This window comes from Lotus japonicus, chromosome 4 (genome assembly GCF_012489685.1).
Source record: "Lotus japonicus ecotype B-129 chromosome 4, LjGifu_v1.2".
Lineage (NCBI taxonomy): Eukaryota > Viridiplantae > Streptophyta > Magnoliopsida > Fabales > Fabaceae > Lotus > Lotus japonicus.
In genome coordinates, this window is record NC_080044.1 from 67,239,847 (window position 1) to 67,264,941 (window position 25,095).

Consider the following 25,095-nt stretch of genomic DNA (forward strand, 5'->3'; position numbering starts at 1 on the left):
TTTCAAGTAGGTTACGAATTACGATCTTATTAGACTTCATCAACCATTGATATAGTGAATTAAATAATATAATTAATTGTTTTAATGTATATGAGTGGATTTATAGATAAGTTTAAACAATATAATGTAAGCACTAAACGGTAAGTAGACTCATAATGTATTGTATCTTATACTATCATGCATGATGCGATGCACCAAATATTAATTAATTTAGATCTAGGACTATCGTACTAATCAAATGATAAGCAATGATAAAATGATTCCCTAAACAAACCTTTACCCAAAAAAGTGAGTTTGTTCTTCAATACAAATTTTTAAGATATTCTGAAGAAAAAAAACTCTTAATTATTGCTACTAAAATTGGGTAGACGATATAGTTGAATGCTAACTAAAATAATGGAGAAAAACACAGTAAATAATGGCTAAAAAATAAGCATAAAATTGAAAGCAAAGGCTGAAATAAATAAACAAATAAATTTATGAAATTAGTAAAGAATGGAAAAATAAACACACAACAAGTATTAAAAGTGTAAAAATGTTTCTCTATTTTGGATTTTCTCTTAGAGATTATAATATAAATGTAAGCTCAATTACCTTTGTGCTTTTGCTAAGTGTTTAAGCTTGAGATGCACACATAAAGCGTTATAAATGGAACAATAAAAGTCTTTTTTTTAAATGAGCAATAAAAGACTTAAACAAATGAACAACTCAATTGAAATATACGCAATTAGAACTCAATAACCAGTCTTGAAACTTTCTTCACGTGCCCTTAATACAGCTCCCTTGAAAATATGGTTGTTGAAAAATTAGCACTAAAGAGGCGCGAGACAACTCTCTCTAAGGAACTCGGCAAATAGCCCCGTAACTTTCTGTTTGAGGCTTTCTACTTTTGTACAAAGTCTATGATTTACCCTAATGAGTAGCATCCTCATCCGATATAAAGTTGGATAGCACAAAACCCATTTTCCATATCTTATGACTGAGCATCTTCATCTGATATAAAGTTGGATAGCACAAATGCCACTTTTCATATCTTATGATTGAGGTCACCATCAGTCTCAGACTTATACTTGGTCCAAGTAGACACTAGACGAAGTAGACGTTAGACGAAGTAGACACTAGACGGAGTAGACGTTAGACGAAGTGAAACCCGATATAACTAAGTTTGGTATTGGTGAAACCTGCACCCGAACCCGAACAATATATAATATTACATAACTACTCTTATATATTTATATCACGTTAACAACTTGATTTGTTAACAATTTTGTTATATTAGAACAACAAGATACTATATTTTCTTGCAAAAAGATATACAACGGGTTTTTCACAACAAAATAATATAAGTTACGTTTTTGTTTTGCAGAAAAGTCTATGCATCAAGTTGGGTTAGGACTTAGGTTTGAGGCTACAACGGGTTTGAGTAAATCCGAAACCCGACAACTTTAGGTTGGGTATGAGAGTTCGGGTTGGATTTGAGAAAGACAAAACCCGACTTGACCCGACCCGTTGCGATCCCTGTCTACATGTTCTTCACTCATACTTTTTTAATTATAAGTTCCAAATGATAGAAAGTGAAATCTTCCCCTCAACTTCACTCATTTTATATATTTCTTTATAAAACCTATTCAAATGAATTAAGAGCCACTTAAGGTCATCAACATCCTTTTCTTGCCACAAGTGTTGCTGATAAAGAACAAGTTTTAAGCAGTATTAAACTATGAGATTAATTTCTATGCACCGACGGTGTAAAAAGCTTTACACCATCATTCAATCACAACCTTCCATTTTGTGCATAAAAGCTTTACACCATCATTCAATCACAACCTTCCATTTCCTATTTTTAGATATTCTTAAATTCAAAATTAATTGTAAGCTAACAAAATGGAGGGATGTGATTGAATGACGGTGTAATACACCGTCGGTGCATAGAAATTAATCTCATTAAACTATATACTTTTGAATTTACTGATACATCTAATTAAAAGAAAAAAATTAAAAGAAAAAAATATACTCTTTGAATTTTTTGGCACATCGAATTAAATATCATAAGATACATCTAATTGTTTGTTAGCTTGAGTTGAATTGTAGAGTGACGTTTCATTTCTGATTTCCCTCCTTAAACTTCGTCCTCTACACCAAACTCTAATACAACCACTCTTCCGCCATGTTCCGCTTCCCCTCCGTCCTTCTCTCCCGCCGTCACTGCCGCCGAAAACTATCCACCACCACCACCTCGCAACCACTCGAGCTCCCTCTATCCCACCCTATCTACCTCATTTGGGGCTCCAACACCGGCGTCGGCAAAACCCTAGTCTCCGCCGGCATCGCCGCCTCCTCCCTCCTCTCTTCCCCCTCCCCCGTCAAATTCCACTACCTCAAGCCCCTCCAAACCGGCTTCCCTTCCGACTCCGACTCCCGCTTCGTCTTCAACAAGCTCTTCCACCTCCGCAACCGCACCACCCCCCGCATTGCTCTCTCCGCCTCTCTCCGCGTCCTCAATGCCTCCCGCGCCGCTGCGACGGAGAATGACCAGACTTCTTTTTCAGCTGACGGAGAACGTTCCGCCTCCTCGGAGCTGGTTTGCAAGACGCTGTACGCGTGGGAGGAGGCCGTGTCGCCGCATTTGGCCGCCGAGAGGGAAGGTTTCGTCGTCAAGGACTCGGTGGTGCTGGAAACGTTGCGGAGGTGCTTTCGAGACGTGGTAGAAAGTGGCGTAGGGAAGGAGAGGTCGGAAGTTATGTGTATTGTGGAGACCGCTGGTGGAGTTGCTAGCCCAGGTCCTTCTGGGTCACTTCAATGTGACTTGTATAGGTGTGAATTTCAACCTTTCTTGTCATTTTGTTCAAACACTTGCAGATTCAGCTTTGATGAAACGATTTTTAGGTCTATGTATTTAGTTAGGTGCCTCAAATTTTGTTGAGATGCTTGCCCCTTTGTTTAAATTTGATTATCTTTTGCTAACAATTCATGGACTGTTTGATATTTGCTACCCTTTGTCAGAGTGTAGCCATGAGAACTCATAGACATGTAGGCTAAGGAAGCAAACATATAATATGTGGTAGAATAGTGGTCTATATGGCATAGTTCAAATCTTATTCTTTTGTTGAATCTGTTTCTTCTGCCATTTTTGGTCAGGCCGTTTCGTATTCCTGCAATTCTTGTTGGAGATGGGCGGCTGGGAGGAATTTCGGGAACAATATCAGCGTACGAGACCTTGACGCTTCGGGGTTATGATGTTGCTGCTGTTATTTTTGAAGATCACGGCCTTCTCAATGAGGGTCCCCTATTGTCTTATATGCGAAACAAGTAGGCTTGATTACACCAGTTATTTTGTTCTCTTTCTGCTTGTGACATGAAAGAATTTTTGTAGTAAAGAAAAGTTAAGTTTAAGTGACAAGCTTTAAAATTAATGTTCGAAATTGTTTTTATTTTAAGCACTGGATGTTTTAATTTCAGGCATGGTGAATGGTTTCAGCAATATTTTTATTTTTTTTCTAAAGTTTTTATTTAAATTCATTTATTTTATAGGTAACAAACGAGCAACACTAAAATCTTGTTGGACAGTCTGCATAACTTCATTTTGAGCTAAATGTATGATAGAAGAATTAATTTTGTCTGTTTTGCTTCTGGAAGACTGAGTTTTCTGTTTGGGAAGATTTATCCTATTTGGCTTATAAAAAAACTTGTAAAAATGAATTTTGCTTGAATAATGTTATACAATTACTTGTGCTAAATCACCAAGAAAAAATATTTTTTGTGTTCAAAATTGCATTTGTAAAGTGTGACTAAACGTCATGCATGTCAATGTGGGTTTGAGGTTTCAACTCATAAGAATTCTTGCTAATGGGTTGCCAAGTGTTGGTTTGAAAATTTTAGGGTCGGTTTAATTTCCATTTGTATTTCCTTCCTTTAGTTTTATTCGCAACAATGTCCCATTGTTTTAATTGTTTCCTGTTTTCAAAGTCTTGTATAGGAAACAACAAGAACTGCATTTTATTTTTCTCACTGTTTCCTAGCCAAAACTATGAAAATAAAAAATGAAGTGAAAACAAGGGGGCATTGTTGCAATTAAAACTAAAAACTGGAAATAGAAAGTAAACAGGCGCTTCATTTTCAGCACTGAATTGAGTTTTACAAACACACCAGTGTCTCTCTCTCTTTCTCTCGCTTTCTGACACTTACATATTCATATATACATCTAGAGGTCTTTTTATCTGCATTTACATTTCAGCTAATCAACTATCTTTATGGTTTTGACTTTTCTTCTGTTTTGCGGTATGATTACTATGTGATTATATACTATTGTTGCCATCTTAATGCAGGGTTCCTGTTCTAGTGCTACCACCTGTTCCAAAAGATCCATCAAATGACTTAATGGAATGGTTTGATGGTTCCCATGGTGTATTTAATAATTTAAAGGAAATAATGCTATCTGCTTATTTTGAGAGAATTAAAAAATTGCATGACATGCCAAGAAAAGCAAGGGATATCATCTGGTGGCCTTTCACACAACACAAACTTGTACCTGATGGAGGGGTCACAGTAATTGATTCACGCTGTGGTGAGAACTTTGCAGTCTTCAAGGTTTGTTTCAAGAAAAATCCTTATTTGTTCTTTTTTTTTTGATTTTTTTAGGTGTTGCAATACAAATCTTAGTGAACTGCCCTATGTGTACAATGTTGAGCTTACTACATTAGTGTTTACGTTGGAATTAGATTCAGGAGTTCTATAGAATCTTCATTCATGCTTTTTCATGTGCGGACACTTAGATGACACATCACCATTTTTTTATAGGCTCAGAAGACAGAAGTCATAGCACCATTATTTGATGCATGTGCAAGTTGGTGGACTCAAGGACCTGATGCTATTTTGCAGGTCATCCTCATTTTTTGAAGCTTTTAATTTTGTTATTCAAACTTTTAATATTCATATTGGCTATTTGATTACCAACAAGGTGTTGGTCTAGTGGTTGGCAAGCTAGATCCCCGGGAAAGTCATTTGTTGGGAGGGACTACCACCGTTTCCCGAACAGGTTAACATCTGCAAAAACAAAAAATATTGGTTATTTGATTGAGGGACATGTTCTGAAATATGACATTCTTCCTTTCTTAAACTGTTGGATATGCTTGTAAAAATATTCTGTCTATGTTTTTAATTTATAATGCTTAACCATATCATTTAACTCATCAAATGTCCTGCTTTAATTAGGCAGTCAAATATCCAATGTAACATTTAGTGAATCTTTATACTTGGATCGATGATAACATATAAGTCGAACATGTTTGCCTGCTTATATAGACCTGGATGCCCCTTTATGATAGCATCTCTGAAGTTTTCCTTTAATGCTATCATTCGATTTAGGTAATTTCAGGCTGAGCTTGCTAGGGAGATGGGATATACTGCTGCACGATTTGGGCATGTAATGTTCCCAGAGAATGTTCATGAACCAGCCTTAAATTGTGCTGAGCTTTTGCTTCAAGGCGTGGGGAAAGGTTAGTGTGCTGTTTGAATATTCTTCCATATTCAAATCAATTTTGTTTTTGTTTTATCTAATAGGATTTTACCAAGGTGTTCCTAAAAGTTTGTATCTAATGTATGATCTGCGTTCTGGTCTTAGGGCTATTTGATCCATGAATACAATTACGTTGGTTAAACACGTGCTTTTCAGTTTATTCCTAGTTTCCTACTGCTACTTAGGGATGTTTGCCACTGGCCAGTGTTATCCCCTGAATGATAAAATATGTTATATTGTGAACAATTTGCAGTTTTTGTTAGTTATTCATGTTAATTTCCATTTCAGCTGGGTGACCGAACTAGGGTTTATGCAGGTTGGGCTTCTCGTGCATATTTTTCAGACAATGGATCTACAGCAATTGAAATTGCTCTCAAGATGGCATTTCGTAAATTTTCTGTTGATCATGGACTCATTCAGGATTCTGATGAGGATACCATAACTGAAAGATCTCCTGAGCTAATGGTTGGTTCCTTCAGTCCATTTGTCTTTTCAGTTTGCAGTTATTTATTTTGATTAGTTTTTGAGCAATGCATGGGAGTGAAGGCTTTGGCGCTGTGCTGTTTTGTGGTGAATTTGGCTTGAGGAAAATTTCTGTGTTTTCAATAAGTCTTATCTCATTCCCTAATTTGTTATTGGGTGGGAATGTTTTCATGGCGCACCCCCTTCTTTAATTTGTTATTTGCTTTTCTTTATTTTAGGAGGATTTTTTTTTGGTCAAGGAGGAAGGTTTTTTCACAAGAATTTTTCTAGTTTCGACACTAATTTTCACTCAAGTGGTTGGTCTTTTCATCAAGTGGTTACTTATTAGCCTGTCTTCGAACTTTGTGAACTGGTTGACAGTTGAGTGGTTAGTTATTCCTAAACTAGAATAATTTTACAAGGAATTCTTTTTTCCCTTTAAAATGAAGCCTCTGGTTTTATGCTGGCTGATAATGATCTGGAAGTATCTTTCAAATATTGTTGTGATTTGAATGGCCTCCCATGTCTTTTTACTTTAAGTGAATAATGTTGTGTATCTTTCTCAGTTGAATTCATTGATTCATGCTGTTCAAATGACAGCAACATAGACTTCACATATTCCTCCTTGCATATACTCTATATAGCAGTATAACCTTGTCTTTTAAAAAAGTAGTTTCATTCAATGAAGTACACCTCTCTTAATGCTTGTGGATTTAATTATTTCAGGTCCTCGCTCTTCAGAGATCTTATCATGGTGACACATTAGGTGCTATGGAAGCACAGGCACCATCATCTTATACAGGCTTCCTGCAGCAACCATGGTATACATGTTTCCTTCTACTGCATACTTGAGAAATATGAAATTGGGTCTTCTGAAAACATGAGAGGATTACTATTCTCATTTTTCACTGTCTTGCTAACAAAGTTACATTTGATAGATATTGACGGAAAATGCCCATGGTCAATTGGTGGTTTTGGAATTTGGTATCCAGTTAGCATGGGCATTTATAATTCTTCATGTAAAACATTATAAAAGGTGTTGCTGGATATGCCAAAAATAGACATAAGCAGTTTTGGTTTGTTACTTCTGTTTAGCATAAGTCAGCTTGTCTATTTTATTTTAAAATCTATTGTTCATGCTTAGTATAATTTTGTCTAAAAACCTTGTGCGAAGTTATGTTGTTATATTTTGTTTGTGAATTCTGATATTGAAAGTTGAAACTAGAGATCATCATTATTTTGGAGCATGTTTTCCTTATATTTTCTGGACATCTGTTTGTAAATGGATACTCGTGTGAAAACCTTCTGTCCGGGAATGGATTCTATTTTTCTACACCTAACTAATTCTCATGAAACCCTTCTAAGTTTCAATTCTCAATTTCATAGGTACACTGGAAGAGGTCTTTTTCTGGACCCTCCTTCTGTCTCTATGCAGAACAATGCATGGAATATTTCCTTACCTAAAGGATTTCAATTGGAGAATCTGAAACTTGAAAATCTCAGTAAGTTCAAATTTCCAACTTTATTTCGTTTCTTGGTTACTGTTTGGAATATCATCATTTTGATTTGCTGACACTCTCACAGCTTTTGCTTCTCGTGATGAAATATTTTGCAAGGGCAGGGACAAGTCTGAGCTTGCTACAGTTTATTCATCTTACATATCTAAAGTGTTATCTGGATTTAGTGGGTCGAATACTATTGGAGCATTGATTATGGAGCCAGGCAAGATATTTTATGCTGCCTTTATTTTGCATATTTTTAAGTGTCATTTTAGTTTCACTATCTCCTCTCTAATGCTGTTGATTTTATATTTTTCCAATGCATGCATGAAGCTGAATAAGAAAAAAATAAAAGAAAGAAAGAATCATTTGCTTACTTAACACTCTTCGACATGACAATGCATTAGATTCCTCTATGTCAGCAGTAACACAATTACCTGTGTGAAATGTGATTAAAATACTGCATTTGGGCCGTTCTAGGTCTTCCACATAGCAAAACTGTCGTGTTTGTTTTTCTTGGTTCCTGTAAGATTACTTGTTTCTGAAGTTGGTTCAGTGGCCTTCTAGATATTCTAATTTATTTTGATTTGATTGCACCTTTTCCTGAGACTGATGATCCCATCTGATTCCTGAACTGTTCTGTAGTTATACAAGGTTCTGGTGGAATGCATATGGTTGATCCACTTTTTCAGCGTGTACTTGTTAATGAGTGTCGGAGTAGGAAAGTTCCAGTTATCTTTGATGAGGTTTTTACTGGTTTTTGGCGTTTGGGAGTAGAGGTGAATCCCTTAATAACTATTCTATTTTCTCATTTTCGATAAAATGTATTTTATATTCTTCAATTATTTGATTTTTTTTGTTTATGTTTCTTCTCAGACTGCAGTGGAGCTAATCCATTGTGTACCAGATATAGCCTGCTTTGGGAAACTAATGACTGGTGGGATTATACCACTGGCAGCCACCTTGGCAACAAATGATGTTTTTGATTCATTTATTGGAGACTCGAAGGTACAACTTTTTCTTGAAAGACTCTGGAGTTGGACACGGAAACTGTTGTATTTTAGATTTTGATGCTTTGATGGAATGGGTTGCTTATTATGCTGACATTATAGTTGTGTATTTTTGTTTCTTTCATCAACCTATTAGACTGTTGAACAACTTCAAATAGTTGTTTATTCTTCGTCGTTGATTTTCTGATTGCTCTCATATAAGTATAACAGATATAAACTAATCATGCTTGAAAATATACTGCAATATTACTTGTGACAAATAGTGTGATTTTATTTTACCTCCGTGCAATGCACATGGGTCTTTATTTTTATTTATATTTATATTTTGATTTGCTGGCCTCTACTTTTTACCTTTTGGTGTTACTTGTATTTTGTGCCTATGCAAAGCAAAGTTCCTAGACAGTGTTTTGATTGCATTCTAAAGTGATGTATACTTTTGTTCTGGTTAGCTCAAAGCCCTTTTACATGGCCATTCTTACTCTGCACATGCTATGGGCTGCATGGCTGCTGTTAAATCAATCCAATGGTTTAAGGACCCTTGTTCCAACACTAACATCACTTCTGAAGGAAGATTACTTCGGGAGGTATGCTTACCGCAATCTTTTGTTTTCTCTGAACTTATTAGCTTCTTACTTCATCATATGTAAAATTCCATAAGAGAATAAATTTATCTATATTTTGCTATAATATATTTAAAGGGAATGTCATTCTATGCTATATAAATTATGGGTGACTACTGACTACACCGGCCATTTTTGTCAGTGTAATTCTTGTCATGCAATGAAGTATTTGTTGTTCACCTGTTCTTGCCATATATCTTGCATTTCTGGATGCATGTTTTTGCTTATATAGATTGCACCAATGTTTCATGCATTCCTTCTAAACACTTCACCTTACTTTTGTTTGGCCTTATAAGGTGAACATAGATGTTTTGTATACAGTATAAAATAAAGTTCTAGGAATTAATAAAAGTAAATGTCTTAGGAATTAGATGATGAATGTCTTTTGTGCAAATTATTGATTATGAATAAACTTTCATTGTGATACTAAAGAAAAGAAACAACACATTTTCTGCTGTTAACGATGAAAAATATCTTCTTATCTTCCAGGAACAAATGATGCTTAATTAACGTGTTCTTGTTTTGATAAGCATTTGATATACAATGATGAGATCTGACAAAATTATCCTGGGGAGCTTTTCATGTTAAACTCTACATGGCTGCTGGCCTGCTGCAATATAGTTTACTATTGTTCACTTTACCGTAACGTTCCTTTATTTAATTTTCATTATGCATTTGCAGTTATGGGATGATAAAATGGTTCATCAGATTTCGTCACACCCTGTAGTTCAAAGAGTAGTTACATTAGGGACTCTTTTTGCCTTGGAATTAAAAGCAGAAGGCGATAATGCTGGGTATATCGTTCTCTCTTTCCCCTACTTTTCAATAATCTTCTGCACCTCATTCTAGAATTCCTGTTAGATTGCATAATTTGAGGAATGTTAGTAACATACTATTTTTAACACATTTTGTGATATGTTTTTATTGTTGATTCATTATCTAAGAAAAAAATTGATCACTTTGTGATGTTGAATCCCAAAAGAAAATAGCCATAAGAGGTAAAAGGAAGCTCTTGATTACAAGATGATTCTCTGGATTTTAGTTACTTGTAGATTGACCGTATCTCTTGGATACTAATATGCAGACATGCCAGAATATTCATAACGAGGGCTATGAACTAAAATAATAGTGTTTTTTTGGATAATTTGTCATGCATGCTTATTTATCTTTAGTTTTTTATTTTCAAACCCTGAACTTTATGTTTTCATTTGTAAAATGTGTAAATAAACCTTTAATTTCGATCATTTTGTTGATGTACCTCTTTGGTACGTGGGGGGAAACCCTGTGGGTAAGGGGTATTAAAGTTGAATAAGTTGTGCATTTTACCCTTTACAAGGTTTTCTTCTAACTTAAGTTTTGCTCAGGTATGGATCATTGTTTGCAAGACCAATTCTTCAGAAACTTCGGGAAGATGGTGTATACATGAGGCCTCTTGGTAACGTTATTTATCTCTTGAGTGGACCCTGTACATCTCCAGAAACTTGCAATGAACTACTCGTTAAACTCTATTACAGGCTTAAAGAGTTTAGTGGATGAGGAGTGTAATCTTTTATTAATTGAGAATCCTGTAGATTACCAAGTGGGACTAGTGTAATCTTTCAGCTACTGATTGAAGCTTAGTTTTTATTTTCTAGGGTTGAGGAGAGTGAAAATCTAAGCTCGAGTTTAGTTTAATCATTGTTTTAATTTTCAGTTGATATTTTTCTGTAGATCATCATAAATGTGCTGTTTTATTTTTATAATGCTTATTGCCTTCAAGATGTGATAACGAAAAAAAATGAATTTTAATGTTTTCTCTCATTTTCTGGAGAAAGAATCTTGTTCCTTGGTTGCTGCTAAGTGCTAAAGCTTAAAGGGATATGAATATTATTGGAGGTAATACTAGGAAGTTATTATTATGAGAAAATCCATATATAACTATTATCTAATATTATAAAACTTGGTTTGACTTACTTAGTTAGGACTTAGGAGTATAACCTGATTTAACAATCAACAAAAAAAACATGGCGACTTCGCTATATTAAATCAGTAAATTCTGTTGGATAGAAATTAGAAAAGGTTATACATCAAATTTCAAACCCAAAAAATCAAATTCAAAACGTGGTAAGAGCTTGAGACAAACCAAGTGGTAAGAGCTTGAGACATAAGGGTTGAGTATGATGAAGGATGAAGGGTCCGAGATTCAAACCCTGAGGATGGACTAATTTACTAGTTCTTCTGTTCAAAAACTATTGTAGTTTAAGGTTATGCACAAAGTTTAAGAGTTCATAAATTGATGTTAAAATTGATTGAAACACCCTTATGTAATATGAATTATATGAAAGAGAGAAAATGAAAATGATTGGTCAACTAATTGGTGAGAATTGTGATTGGTGGAAATAAGAAGTGGTATTTGGGAGATACAATATTAAATAAGGACATGAATACAACAATGATTTTGAAATAAAACAAAAAAACTAAAACTACAATAGTTTTGAAACAGAGAGAGTAACAACTAACATTTACCTCTAACAAAAACCAACTACACTAATTAAGCGAAATTTTTACTCCACCAAATATATTTACTTTTTTCACACACGAACATGGTCCGGGCCAGTAGCCACCAGCCCACCAAGCTATTTTTTTTGTTAAAAAAGAGTTGCAGCAAAATATCCTGTTGAATGTTGATGCACCTAATCGATCCTAATGGGTGACAGCGAGAACATGCTGTTGGGTTGGTTTCTGTCTCTATAATTACTATGTAATTAATACACCAATACTTAACTGATGGAGTATATATTTAACAATAATAGTATAAAGTAGTAAATGGTTATATTATTCTTTTTGTGTCTTGACGACAAATAGAAAGAGATGATGTCAGCTATTGAAGATCAAGTGACGTGATCGGAGAGTGCCAGGTAGCTGTAGTGACGTGGCAAGTATCCACCACCATTGGTTTTTCAATTAAATCTCATCCGAGAAACCAAACAAAACATACGGCCACGATTTCCCCTTCGTGTCTCTCCCTTTAAAACAACATAAACAAAGGTACATTATCCGTTTTAACGTCTAATCAGTAATCACACACTTAAAAGGACAAAGATTAGATCAACGTTTGAGATAATGTAGGATTAGTGTACGACAACGTAGGTGATCATTACTCCATTAAGGTGAAACCAAGTCGCCAGAGTAGACCACAAATACTGATGGACTTGTTTTCAATTCAGACAAATCCATTACATGTAATCGTGTTTCTCGCTCCTCTCTCTCTCTCTCTCTCTCTCTCTCTCTCTCTCTCTCACACACAGACACACACCAAACACACTCCATGGTTTGATTCTCAGGTGGTGGTAGCACCGTAGCATCATCCCCTTCACTTCGCCGTTTTCTGTTTCCCCCTTCTCTTTCTCTTCTTCAATTTTCAACTCCACAAAAAATTTCTGGTTTTCTCAGTGTGTAACAGTTCGTTTCTGACCGTTTTTTGGAGTTTGCTGTTCGAGTTTGCTTAGTTTGGGGGTAAGGTGGCCAGTTTAATTGTTTTCGTGAAATTCGAGTTCAATTTGTATGTTCACACAGTCTAGATCTGTTTTGTGTGTTTTTTTGTGTCGGGTGCTGTAGCTTCTAGGGTTTGTTTGTTTGTTTGTTTGTTAATTGTTTTTTTCTTCTTTTGTGTTGGTGATAATGGTGACTTTTTGTGGTTGCAGATTTGGTAATCTAGGGTGTGTATTGGAAGAGAGTTGAAATGCAGAGACCAACGACCGATAAAATTGGTATGGGGAAAAGGACCCTGGAGAGTGGAGAAGATGAACAGCCTGAACGAAAGAGGCCTGCTCTTGCCAGGTAATTCTTGCTCTTTCTTCAGTTGTGTGCTTCTGTGAATTTGCTATGTTTAATCCACTATTTTGGCTCAGTTATTATCATTTTTTTATAGTTATTTTATCACTATTCGTGCTAGCAAGTAATTTGTGTTTAATTGGGGTATATGTGGGCGGGTGCTAATTTAAAGTTAACCAGTAAATTGCTGTTGGAAGGAATGTCACTTTGACTGAATAATCTGCTTACATCTGAAGATATTTTTTCTGACTGGTTATATCACTATTCCTAATCTTTGAAGAAGTATTGTTAGACAGCCAGCCCATGGGGGTGTAACACCTCAGTTGAGATGATAAAGATAGGAATAGAAGAGAGGGGAGTGAACTATGTGATAGGTGGTATAGTGAAGCTGGAGGTGCTGTTGGGATGTCTGAAAATTGGAATTGCTAGTTTTTAAGCCTAACTTGTTGTGCTAGTAGAGTTAGACTACCGTGGTCACACATTTTGTTGTCAGTAGACATTGTTGGAATTGATAATTACTTGTTACCAGGTTTGAGAAACCCCATTTCAACTTCACCAGTTCACTGTAGTGGCTCATGTGAAATTTTTCTTCTTCATAGTTGTGATTCCTTTGAGAGTACCATTATATCATGCAATACAAAGATTCTTTCTGATATTTCGGAATCAACCTAAAAGTCAAATAGTGAATTTTCTTACAAGCTAGCTTTTATTGATTTCTTTTTCTTGTTTACTCTTTCTTTTGCTTTTTCTGCTCTTTCTTAAAAGGAGGAAATCTTAATATTTGATTGTGTAGCTCGTTGTTTTTCTTCACTAGTATTATTCCTTCTTTAATCAAAATTCTCTTGCAAAAAGCTGTATCTCAGAATATGATAATATGTTTATGACTTGAGATGAGAGATCGCATCTCTTTGCTTATGATATAAAAAAAATGTAGAATTTGGCTCCTTGAGATTCAGTTGAAACTTTACTTCCTTGGTTTGAGAGTATGAACTTTGGGCATTGGAGGGAGCATCTCCCAGTGCATTACCTGCAGTCTTCCTCTATTCTTCGAAATCCCTTCATCTTTTTTTTCTTTCTTTCTTAAGAACGTGTTTTCTATTGTTTGCCAATGAACATTATGATTTGTTCAAATGCATGTAAAAAAATTCTAAGGAGTTAGGATGAAATAATCAAATCAGTATTCAGTAACTTGAAAACAAATTCAGTGGCATGTTTCAAGTAAATCAATGTATATGCTTATAAACTAAAATAATTATGTGTTTATTCAGAAAATTATATGTCGAACTTATAATGAAAGATTTCATTTTTTATTAGTGTTAGTCCATATGCCTAGTTTCTTATGTATTTATTTCTATTAGTTTCTTAGAACTGATACACGTGTATTTTACAGTGTAATTGTGGAAGCTCTCAAGGTGGACAGTTTGCAGAAGCTTTGCTCATCTTTAGAACCTATTCTTCGGAGAGTTGTAAGACAGTTGGCTTCACACTACTCTCCGCTGTTTATTTTTCTTTCTGTCATGCGTAGTTTTGGGTGGAGGCCCAGGGGCATTGCGTATTTCATCAATTTTTAAAAGTTATGTCATCTTTTATGCAATTTGATTGTGCTGGAGTATGTTTTGAGTGTGTATGTTCTTCTGCCTTTTTGTAAAAATTTCACTCTTTAATGATAGAAGTAAAATCACATGCTAATTTCTCTTGCTGAAGGAGATTATAGTTCACTGCCTGACAACAGTACATTGCTTGTGCATTTTGCTTTAATGTTCCTTTTAACTCCATCTTTTACCTTCTTTTATGGTATGCCATCATTAGCTAGACAATTTGTGTCAGGACATGTGTTTGCCTTGTGATCAAGAAAAATGAATGATTTGTATTCTTAGAAGAACTTATTTCGTAACATGGCTTGTTTTGTTGTACCTGAAAGTTCCTGTATTTGGTTCTTAATTGTTTTATGATATTAATGTGAAACAGGTGAGTGAAGAAGTGGAGCGTGCTTTGGCAAAGTTAGGTCCTCCAAGACTCAGTGGAAGGTCTAAGAAATTCTTTTCCACGTTAATTTCAAAATATTTTAGTTTTCATAATTTCTTTTGACTATATTTTCTCTATGCTTTTTTTCATGTAATTGTCTGCAGACCAAGCAATGATACAATTGGATTAATTAATGTGCATTTAGTGGCCATAATTTTTACGTTTACTTTTGAGTTTTGAGGCCTTTTCTCTATTGTCGATTTTGGTTCCATGGTGTAAATTAGGTGTTCTTTAAGTGTTTAATTTCTTGGTTCTAGAGTGGAAAATATATCTTCTTTCCCTCCCTCTCTCTTTCAATTATCTTGTGATGGTTGACTCCAAACTGCAGTATCTATAAATAAGATAATACTCAAATGTACCACATAGATGGTTGTGTATGATTAAACTCATCCAAATTATATTTTTGCTACTGGCTGGTATTTTGAAGGATAACCAAGAATGCTTTATTTTTTACTCGGGTAGGATTACAATTGACTGGGAAGTTATAATGAGAAGATAGAGGACTAGGGATCATCTTAAAAGAGGCCAACCAACAGTTAAACTAAGAAAATAATCCTGTCTCAAAAGATGATATGGCGGGGAAAATCTATGGCTAAAACTTCTAGCATTCAGATCTAATGAAATGCAGCATGCTCTTGCTATCTAAGTGCACTTCCACAAGACCTTACTATTTTTTCTGTAAATCGAAATCCATGAAACTGAACAAGAGAATTGTAATTTTAACAGAAATAATTTTGTGGTTCCACTGGCTATTTAGACACTGTTCAATCAACTGCTCTGCCAGGAATTAGCTTTCATGATTTCCTGTGTCTTATTTAATCCATTTGTATATATATGTTCAATGGCCTTGGTTTTGGAAGATTCATTGGGGCAATGGTATAGTATGGTGGTAATTATTGAATGTGATACCCTTCAATTTATTTATTTTTTATCGGTGACCACATATACATAACAAAAATAAGCTTTGGGTTCTGGTAAGCATTTCTAGATATCAAGGTATTTTATGTGATCCATCTCCATCTGAAACATGGAGATGTAGTGCATTGATTTTTCTTTTACTGTTGCCCTTATTTTCGGTCTGAGACATCAGATAGAAACATTGTACCTCAGTACGTCTGGTATTTTCTTCTAACAGTTCAAAATTCCAGGTCTTCTCCTCCTAAAATGATTGAAGCTCCTAATGGTAGAAACTTGCGGCTGCAATTTAGGTCCCGGCTGTCTCTTCCCCTATTCACGGGAGGAAAAGTGGAAGGCGAGCAGGGGGCTCCAATTCATGTTGTCCTGAGTGATGCCACTAGTGGAAATGTTGTAACATCTGGACCTGAAGCCTCTATGAAACTTGATGTTGTTGTCCTTGAAGGTGATTTTAATAACGAAGATGATGAAGATTGGAATCAAGAAGAATTTGAAAGCCATGTGGTGAAAGAACGAGAAGGAAAGAGACCTTTGTTAACTGGGGACCTGCAAGTGACGCTCAAGGAAGGAGTTGGAACATTGGGGGAACTGACATTTACTGATAATTCAAGCTGGATAAGGAGCCGTAAATTCAGGCTTGGCCTGAAGGTGGCATCAGGTTTTTGCGAGTCTATACGGATTCGTGAGGCTAAGACAGTGGCTTTCACAGTTAAAGATCATAGAGGAGAATGTAGGGTTATGCTTTTGCATCTTCTAGTTTTGCTCTAGCATTAGTGCTCTACCTGCTCCTATTCCTTAACACTGTCATTCTAATTTCATATTTTGTCACAGTATATAAAAAACATTATCCTCCTGCATTGAATGATGATGTGTGGAGATTGGAGAAGATAGGCAAGGATGGGTCATTTCACAAGAAGCTGAATAATGCAGGAATATTCACAGTTGAAGATTTTCTTCGGCTTGCAGTTAAAGATCAACAAAAACTGCGGAATGTAAGTTTAGGTTTTTTTGTCTTCATCTTAAAGTTGGGTCTTTCCAGCCAATTCCTTATATTATTCAACTGTAGATCCTTGGGAGTGGAATGTCAAACAAGATGTGGGAGGCTCTCTTAGACCATGCAAAGACTTGTGTTCTAAGTGGGAAGCTCTATGTTTATTATCCAGAAGATACAAGAAATGTTGGTGTTATTTTTAACAATGTCTATGAGCTGCGTGGCCTTATAACAGGAGAACAATTCTTTTCTGCTGATTCTCTCACTGATAGCCAGAAGGTTAGTCAGCATCATGCATTTCTTCCACTGTTCTCTGTAGACAATTCAATTACTTTAAGGGTTTGATGACTTGAGTATGATAGTTTTAATTGATCGGAAATGATATCTGTATTTTCTCTTACACTTGCAAATATTCCAATATTGAAACCAATAAACAAGTGTGTGTTATGTTACTGACTTACAAAAGGCTAAATAATGATCTGGACTGTAACATTAAGAATTATCAAGGCTGAAAGTTTGCAATTTCTTTTTAAAGCTTTCTGTTAGGAATAGGGTAAGTTGATGATACCTTCAAAATGCTCTTGCAAATCCAGGTTTATGTAGATTCGTTGGTAAAGAAGGCCTATGACAATTGGGATCAGGTAGTAGAGTATGATGGCAAATCACTTGTGAATGCTGAGCAGAATAATAGTTCTGTTGAATCTGAAAATGAACTTCATCTAGAGTCAATTGATTATGGTAGTGGTTTGGGTCATCAACTGCAACTTCCCCTCCCAATGCCTGTTCCTTCTGAACAGCAAATGAATTCAGGGATGGCGGTTGGAGGTAAGCATTCTTTTTTCCACGAACTCCAATTCGATGGATCCTCTCTTTTTGTTCTTCCTCCCTCCTTTTCTTTTGGAACAGGGGTGTCAGATTTTCAGTTACGTATCTCAAATATAATTTCACATTACAGCTTTCTGATGATAATGAAATAGATGAAATGTTTTTTTGTAATATTGTTGATTAACAAATATCAAGATTAAAAAAATAGTTATAAAATGAATCTTCTACCCCTGAAAACAAAAAATAAAAATAAAATATGGCATATGCATGAATTAATTTCTTTACTTGCAAAGTTCCATACAACGTTGCTGATTGTGCATGTCTGATGATCTTAAGATCTAAATGTGTGCTATACATTCTCTTTTCAGGTTATGAAAATAGTTTGGTAACAAGATATCCAACCCACTCATTAATTGCAAACTCCAACTCCCGGAGTCAGTTTGACAGCTCATTATATCTCTCTAGTGACCAATTAATAAGCAATGCTCATCAAACCCAAAGCACTAGGAATGATCATGGTACAGTAGGGTTAGCTCTTGGCCCTCCTCAATCATCAACATCAGGGTTCCATGCTGGTAGCTCCTCGGTTCAGTCGTCTACCCTAAATCCTTTTGATGATTGGTCGCAGAACAGGGACAAAGGGGTTGATGATTTCTTTTCAGAAGAAGAAATCCGCATTAGAAGTAATGAGATGCTAGAGAATGAAGATATGCAGCACTTGCTTCGCCTCTTCAGCATGGGAGGTCATTCCTCCATGAATGCTGAGGATGTCTATTCATACCCTTCATTCATGCCATCTCCGATGCCTAACATAGACGAGGATCGCTCTCGTCCAGGCAGAGCTGTTGTGGGATGGCTGAAGATCAAGGCAGCAATGAGGTGGGGCTTCTTTATCAGGAAGAGAGCGGCTGAGAGGCGGGCACAGATAGAGGAGATAGATGATTAGGTTGTTTAGACAATGATTGCAGGCTTAACAGATAGCCTAAAGATCTTACTAATATTCTGCAAATTTAATTGTCTGTGTTAGTGCCAATCAAATTGTGCAGTACATGGTGTTGACACTCTAGATTTATGCTTTACCTTTGTCCACTATCCTGTACAGTTAGGAAAAACCGCGATTGCTATTTGTTTTTCCATTTCATGTTCATGTCACTCCCTATCTGTCATCTTTCAATTGGTTTTGGGTTTAGTGGTGAGGTTTTTATAAAACACCTGATTTAAGATGATTGCTCAGATTTGTCGTCTCTGTTGATTAATGTATATTAGGAGCTACTTAATCCTCTAAGTTGTGTTATTATTGTCATTATCTCATCATCATCTGTGAGTGTGAACTACTCGATACTATCATGTCTTTCAGTGTCAGGTTATTGAAATGTTGGGTGCTGATTTGTGCTTAGCTGTCTCAGAGAATGAAATATTCTTACAGTATATTGTATGAGCATGAATCCATTTAGCTATACAAGGGATATGCATATGTATACATCTAAAGAATGACTGTATGTGTTGCTATAGTGATGTCAAAGATGGAACCGAAGGAAAGAATTAAACTACGAAAACACGAGCGGGTTGCTTTGTTTTGTTCTCAAGAAATGTTACCCTGTGGAAATGGCTTCTATATACCTTGCATTTCTCTCTTTTCCTCCGAAACTCTCTTAATGTAAGTGTGTATAGTGTGAACATGAATGAACATATTGTAAATTCTGGAATTGGGGTAAAATTTTAACAAGCAAATAACAGAAAAAACTGGAAGTCATAACAGAATAATTTTAACATCAATTTATTATTTCAAATCTGATTTACACGTGATATTTGATATTGTATAGCACACAAAGCCAAAGAATATAGACATCAAAGAATGATACTACAAAGGTAATAGACATTGTAACTATTTAAGGACGCAGGATGTTCAAACAAATCCTATGAATGGGTGCATTCGGTTGGGAGGCCTTGTGGAAATCTCTTCTTGTCAGCGCAGTAATTGTAGACCATGTAGTTCTTCTGCACCCACCGCAACCTCTGGTAACCAGTGGAATCAAGCTCTTGCTTGAGCCATGATGCAGAGCCAGAAGCAGAGGAAGGTGAGTTTGATTTGCATGATGATTTCCCACCGCTCCAAACACAGGCATTATTGGCATTGAAATTCCTATATGATGCTGTAAAAGGAGCCTTAGACCAATCTGTCTTGACTAGTCCACCCCTTGTTGCCCAATTATCAGCATTCCACAGGCTTGAAGTTAACCTCATTGGTTGATTCTTTGGAAAGGGAACTCCAGCTGATTCCAAATTCTTGAACTCCCTAATTGGTGTCCCATCCACAGAAAAGACAATGCGTTGGGGATTCCAGAGGATTGAGTATGTGTGGAAATCTGCAGTTGGGTCAAACCAGAGATGAAATTGCTGCTCTCTGTTTCCTTTTCCTTGGCTGAACACATTGGTGTGAAGAGTATAAGGGTCACCACTCAAATTCCCCAAGAATTCAAAGTCAATCTCATCCCATGTTGATCCCTTTGATGAAAGCTGAAAAAGAGGGAAAAATTATCAGTTAGCTAAATGATTCAACATTCATGCATTCAAGGAGTTAAATATAATCATATAATCACTAGATGAGTAGAGAACAGAACAGAACAGAACAAAACAAATGAGATGGTAAAGAAATGTGTGTGTAACTGTGTATGCTTACATAATATGCGGTGACAGTGCCAGCTGAGTTTCCTGGAACGAGCTTAATCTGCATGTCAATCTTGCCAAACAAGTATTCATTCTTGGACTCAAATCCTGAGCCAGAGGCTTTGTCAAGGGAGAGGGTGAGGAGATTGGCGTTGTTGAGAATTTTGGCACGTCCATCTCCCCATGTAATCTGAAAGTCTTTGTTGAAGTTACCAGCAGAACAAAGGACAATGTAAGAAGAGCTCACAAGCAGTGGAATAAGAAGCATCAACAGTGATAGGCTTGAAGAGGCCATGTTGTGTATCTGTGAATGAACTATGAAATATGAAAGAAGTGTTGATGTGAAAGTTGGAGAGTTTGCATGAGTTTATATAGTGTGGAATGAGCGTGTTAATTATTTGCAACTTGGAGAAGAAAGGGAAAAGAAGGTTCATTTTGTGCTAAGCTGGAGATAGTTGTATTGTACTATTGAATATATGGTAAGAAGAAAGCTGTCAAATTAAAGATCAACCAACCATTGTCGTGTGTAATTAATATGAAAAGGTAAATACTGGTGGAGGGTGTGAAGCACGCGGTTTTAGGGACTTGACATGGTTGCTATCTCAGGTAAAGTGGTAAGTATGATCTTCAAGATGATACCACCGCCTCCACTAGCCGCCACCCTTGGACCCCTATTACCCCAAGCGTGTGATGTGGGGTACCAATCATAATTTCTTTTTTTACTTATCCACCATATACTCCAAAAGTCCAAAAACTTCACAAAGTATATCTGGCAGCTGCAAAGTTCAGTGGCTCATGGATTAGATAGAATCTCTTTCAAAGCCGAGATGGAGACATGTAACCAAAAACTTTGTACTATTGCTGTTTATGGATTTAAGGAGCAAAGCTGAAGCCGGTGGATTATGACAATTTAGAAGTTTTTTAATAAAATTAGAAAACTATGTGCAATAAATGTTTAGCCAACTAATGTTGTAGTATGGTTCTGGTTTTAATTACTATATTTTTAGTTGGTTTAGCAAATACCCATCATCGACATATAAACGTGCGGGTGCTTAAACTAAATGGTACACGGATACAGTTGACCATAAAATATGTTTCATTCTCATGGATGATGAATTAACTATCAACTACATCTTTAAAGGACGGAGTTAGCGATCACCAGTCCACTACATCTTATTGTTAGTTATTTTTTAAGTTTAAAAATATATTGGCTTAAATATGTTTTTGGACCTACAAATTAAGGATATTTTGATATTAGTCCCTAAATTTCAAAACTTGGCAAATTGATCCCACCTTTCTAGATTAGAGTTACTCAAGTCCCTGTTGCCATTCTTTGATACAAGAAAAAGGGTGATGGGGCATACAAAGCTCCACATTAAAAGGGAAAATGAGGGTTTTGGAGCAGAAAAAAAGGAAAAATGTATACTCTTTCTCTTTTCCCACTATGTATATATTTAGTCATGTATAAGTGTTAGAATTGAGAAAGCATGGAGTACAGAGAAGCTAATTAATAATTTAATCTAATTAGAATTACAGAAATCATAGTTTGATTTCTTATAAATAATAATCGATCATCCATCAAATTGGTTAATTAACACGCAATGACCATGTAATGATAATCAACTAATGCAATACCACGAATGAATGACCTGTTAAAAATATTGCTTAAAATAGGAAAGAGATAATGACGGACCCAATCTTAAACAAATCTACGACTAACATTATAAATTAGAGGGAAAAGATAAACCAAACAAAGCAGTGATCTCCTCCAGAGTAGTTTCTTCTAGCTCACCAAGCTCCACAACATCTTCGTAATGCAAACTTAAGCTAAGACGAAATTGAATGACCTAATGGCTTCCCTCTGCTTATGACATAAGCGAGCAACGCCACTCACCACGACTATGCATACCTCTAGCATAATCAAGCTCTTTGACCTTTTTTTTCTTCTTCAAGTTTTCCTTCTCCTTTTTCACTTATTCGAGTGTTACTTTGTATTTTGCAACTTTCAAGATAAAAAAACATGAGCTTTATTAGACAATGCGAAAATGATACACACTTTACAATCATAAAACATAAAAACATTACTACGAAATATGAGTTAATTAATGAATAAACAATGTATAATATATATATATAATATATATATATATATATATATATATATATATATATATATATATATGTGAATCACAAGAGATATATCAAAGTTGAATAGTTACACCTAATTCCAACAAAATAAGTTTAGATATACATTTCCATTTCCATGTATGCTTACAAACTTAGAGATGAAAACTACGAACAACCAGATAATCTTGTGACTCTTGGAGGATGTCATCTCTACTGAGGGTGGAAGATCAAAAAGCTTCTCTTTTGTTTTCTCCGTTATGGAATTTGTATTCACCGACATTATCCAAGCTTCTATGTATTTCTAGCTTTTAAACATGCCAGGTAAAGTCTGCACTTGCTTAGCGATGGAAATTTCGCTTAGCAAGTGCACTTACCTTCAAGGGAAACAAACTCATGCTCGCTTAGTGGGCATATACTTGCGCTTAGAGAGGGCTTGTTTTCTAATGCTATTGCATACCGCCTCAGACTTGCCCAACTATAAAATCCTACATGAGCAAATTTCTTCCGGCGTTCATTCCTCCCATAACTCAAAATCTCCACAGTCTCTAACATTTTATAAGAATTTGGAATTAAACTCATAATCTTCGATATTTACACAATCTTTGCCAAATAATAATAATTTACTAAATAAATACATTGAGGGATAAAATGATTTACAACACAAGCATTTAAGTTGAAGATCGCAAGGTATAAGAGAAATAAGAAATAGTCATTTGAAGGACTATCTTTTTTAGGTGCTCAAACTTTTAACCTGAAGTTGCAGATGTTTTTGATCCCTAATAGCTTCTTATCTATCTTCTGGACATGTTATAAGTCACTGTCTGAAACTATTTTTGCCCAAACTGGTGATAGATGAGAGGATGAAAAACTGACGAAAGGGCCTATCGTTATCAAAATGAGCTGTCATTCCTAGCAAATAACAACTTTTCGAGGTGATGCCATGAAGGTCACCAACTTTATGTATGCATTATACCAAAACCTTTCCTAAATAAATAGATAGGTTACTTGTTCCCAACCCATGCTTATGAGGACCACAAAATCTGGAAATAGTACCCTTCATGTTGAATCCTTCACTCCAATTGTGTTTAGATTTTTTTTTTTCATTTATTGAGTTATAAGTGGATAAAGTTCCTTATTTATTTTGACATTGTAAAAATGCTAATGCATTGGTTAGATGACGGATACGCATCATTCATAGAGATAATGTTGGCATGAGCTGTCAATTAGGATTATAGATTGGTAGAATCAATTTGTATTCCCTGGTTTAAGGGTATAGCAATATTAGCATTAGATTATTTACTTCCTAAAATAGAGACCGTGATTGTCTCTTGTATTGATATATATGTCTATAGCTGCTACAGCAAAAGTATAATGAAAATATACAGAAATTCTCCATGTTGCTCTCTGTGTTAACATGGTATCAGAGCAGAAGCAACGATCCTAATCTCTGATATCGATTTCTGACCACCAGAAGTAATCACTAGCTATGGAAGAAGAAATTAATTTGGGGGAACCTGCTGATGGAAAGCAAGACAAAGGAAACCCCATGAACAAGATCTTCGAGGATTTTACATCAAGAATAGCACAAATTCTAACTCAGAATCAGACCCAGATCCACCCACCCATGGTTGATGCTCCTGCTGCACAGATTGGCATCAAACTGGATGGCACGAACTTCCCCCTATGGTCCCAAGTTGTCGAGATGTACATCTCAGGCAAAGACAAACTTGGGTACATCAATGGAGATACTCCGGAGCCTCCAGCCACAGATCCGACATACCGAAAATGGAGAACATAAAATGCAATTGTGAAGGGTTGGCTGATCAACTCCTTGGATCCATCCCTGATAGGGAATTTCATCCGCTTTCCCACTGCAAAAATGGTATGGGATTATATTTCTACAACCTTTTTTGATGGAACTGATACGTCCAAAGTATATGACTTAAAAAGACAGGTGACTCGAATGAGACAGGCCGGAGGGTCCATTGAAAAATATTACAATGACCTTCAACGCTTGTGGCGAGAAATTGACTTTCGACGACCTAACCCAATGGTGTGCGCTGCTGATATATCAAAGCACAATGCAATTACCCAAGAAGACAGAGTCTATATCTTCCTCGATGGATTGGATGATCGACTTGATAAAATTCGGAGTGATGTACTGCAGCTACAACCGTTTCCCACAGTAGAGCAAGCCTATGTCCATGTTCGAAGGGAAGATATCAGACAAGCTGTGATGATAACAGGAACTGAAGATACAACTGGTGCAGTTATGGCTTCCAAGGGAATCAAGATGGGCAAACAACCACCCTCCCTCATTCAAATGTCTCATGCTGCAGGTAGTGGGGAAATGAACAAAACCGGCAAAGCTAAGGCACCATTGGAAGGGGGAGGATGTACTCATTGTGGAAATATGAAACACACCCGTGAAACTTGCTTTCAGATTCATGGGTTCCCAGAATGGTGGCATGAACTCAAGACCCGGAAAACACAAGAAAAAGCTGTCAATAGGAGCTCTGGACAAGTTTCCCTAATGAACGCAGAGCCACAATTATCCTTCTCCTCACAAGTAGAATCTTCAAATGGGGTGAATGCACCAAATCAAGAAGGTAAGTGTGCTCAAGCT

The 25,095-nt window shown here is 36.0% G+C and overlaps 3 protein-coding genes across 3 annotated transcripts; 2 read left to right on the forward strand and 1 right to left on the reverse strand.

Annotated features, from left to right (window-relative positions):
- Positions 1–2,075: 2,075 nt before the first annotated feature.
- LOC130710295 (bifunctional dethiobiotin synthetase/7,8-diamino-pelargonic acid aminotransferase, mitochondrial) lies at positions 2,076–10,848 on the forward strand. The gene is made up of 14 exons (XM_057559508.1): positions 2,076–2,814; positions 3,139–3,309; positions 4,326–4,587; positions 4,798–4,878; positions 5,375–5,495; positions 5,832–5,980; positions 6,704–6,798; positions 7,364–7,479; positions 7,562–7,699; positions 8,122–8,255; positions 8,353–8,484; positions 8,936–9,070; positions 9,788–9,900; positions 10,471–10,848. Exons 1-14 carry the CDS (start codon positions 2,168–2,170, stop codon positions 10,640–10,642), a joined length of 2,466 nt encoding a protein of 821 aa, XP_057415491.1. The 5' UTR covers positions 2,076–2,167; the 3' UTR covers positions 10,643–10,848.
- A 1,455-nt stretch (positions 10,849–12,303) lies between these two features.
- Positions 12,304–18,908, forward strand: LOC130713577 (calmodulin-binding protein 60 B). Its single transcript, XM_057563350.1, has 9 exons — positions 12,304–12,601; positions 12,790–12,925; positions 14,310–14,385; positions 14,888–14,946; positions 16,093–16,589; positions 16,691–16,851; positions 16,926–17,129; positions 17,444–17,675; positions 18,044–18,908. Exons 2-9 carry the CDS (start codon positions 12,828–12,830, stop codon positions 18,619–18,621), a joined length of 1,905 nt encoding a protein of 634 aa, XP_057419333.1. The 5' UTR covers positions 12,304–12,601; positions 12,790–12,827; the 3' UTR covers positions 18,622–18,908.
- A 528-nt stretch (positions 18,909–19,436) lies between these two features.
- Positions 19,437–20,690, reverse strand: LOC130713578 (probable xyloglucan endotransglucosylase/hydrolase protein 23). The gene is made up of 2 exons (XM_057563351.1): positions 20,356–20,690; positions 19,437–20,192 (listed from the first exon to the last, which is right to left on the reverse strand). Exons 1-2 carry the CDS (start codon positions 20,635–20,637, stop codon positions 19,593–19,595), a joined length of 882 nt encoding a protein of 293 aa, XP_057419334.1. The 5' UTR covers positions 20,638–20,690; the 3' UTR covers positions 19,437–19,592.
- Positions 20,691–25,095: the final 4,405 nt, after the last annotated feature.

What these genes read in the sequence shown, in the direction of transcription:
- LOC130713577 (XM_057563350.1), top strand. Translation starts at nt 12,828, where the DNA reads ATGCAGAGACCAACGACCGATAAAATTGGTATGGGGAAAAGGACCCTG. An exon ending in CCTCCAAGACTCAGTGGAAG is followed by an intron (nt 14,947 to 16,092) that starts GTCTAAGAAATT and finishes TCAAAATTCCAG; the next exon opens with GTCTTCTCCTCCTAAAATGA. An exon ending in TAAAGATCATAGAGGAGAAT is followed by an intron (nt 16,590 to 16,690) that starts GTAGGGTTATGC and finishes ATTTTGTCACAG; the next exon opens with TATATAAAAAACATTATCCT.
- LOC130713578 (XM_057563351.1), bottom strand. Translation starts at nt 20,637, where the DNA reads ATGGCCTCTTCAAGCCTATCACTGTTGATGCTTCTTATTCCACTGCTT. An exon ending in GCACTGTCACCGCATATTAT is followed by an intron (nt 20,193 to 20,355) that starts GTAAGCATACAC and finishes CCTCTTTTTCAG; the next exon opens with CTTTCATCAAAGGGATCAAC.
- LOC130710295 (XM_057559508.1), top strand. Translation starts at nt 2,168, where the DNA reads ATGTTCCGCTTCCCCTCCGTCCTTCTCTCCCGCCGTCACTGCCGCCGA. An exon ending in GGCTTCCTGCAGCAACCATG is followed by an intron (nt 6,799 to 7,363) that starts GTATACATGTTT and finishes TCAATTTCATAG; the next exon opens with GTACACTGGAAGAGGTCTTT. An exon ending in AGCATTGATTATGGAGCCAG is followed by an intron (nt 7,700 to 8,121) that starts GCAAGATATTTT and finishes ACTGTTCTGTAG; the next exon opens with TTATACAAGGTTCTGGTGGA.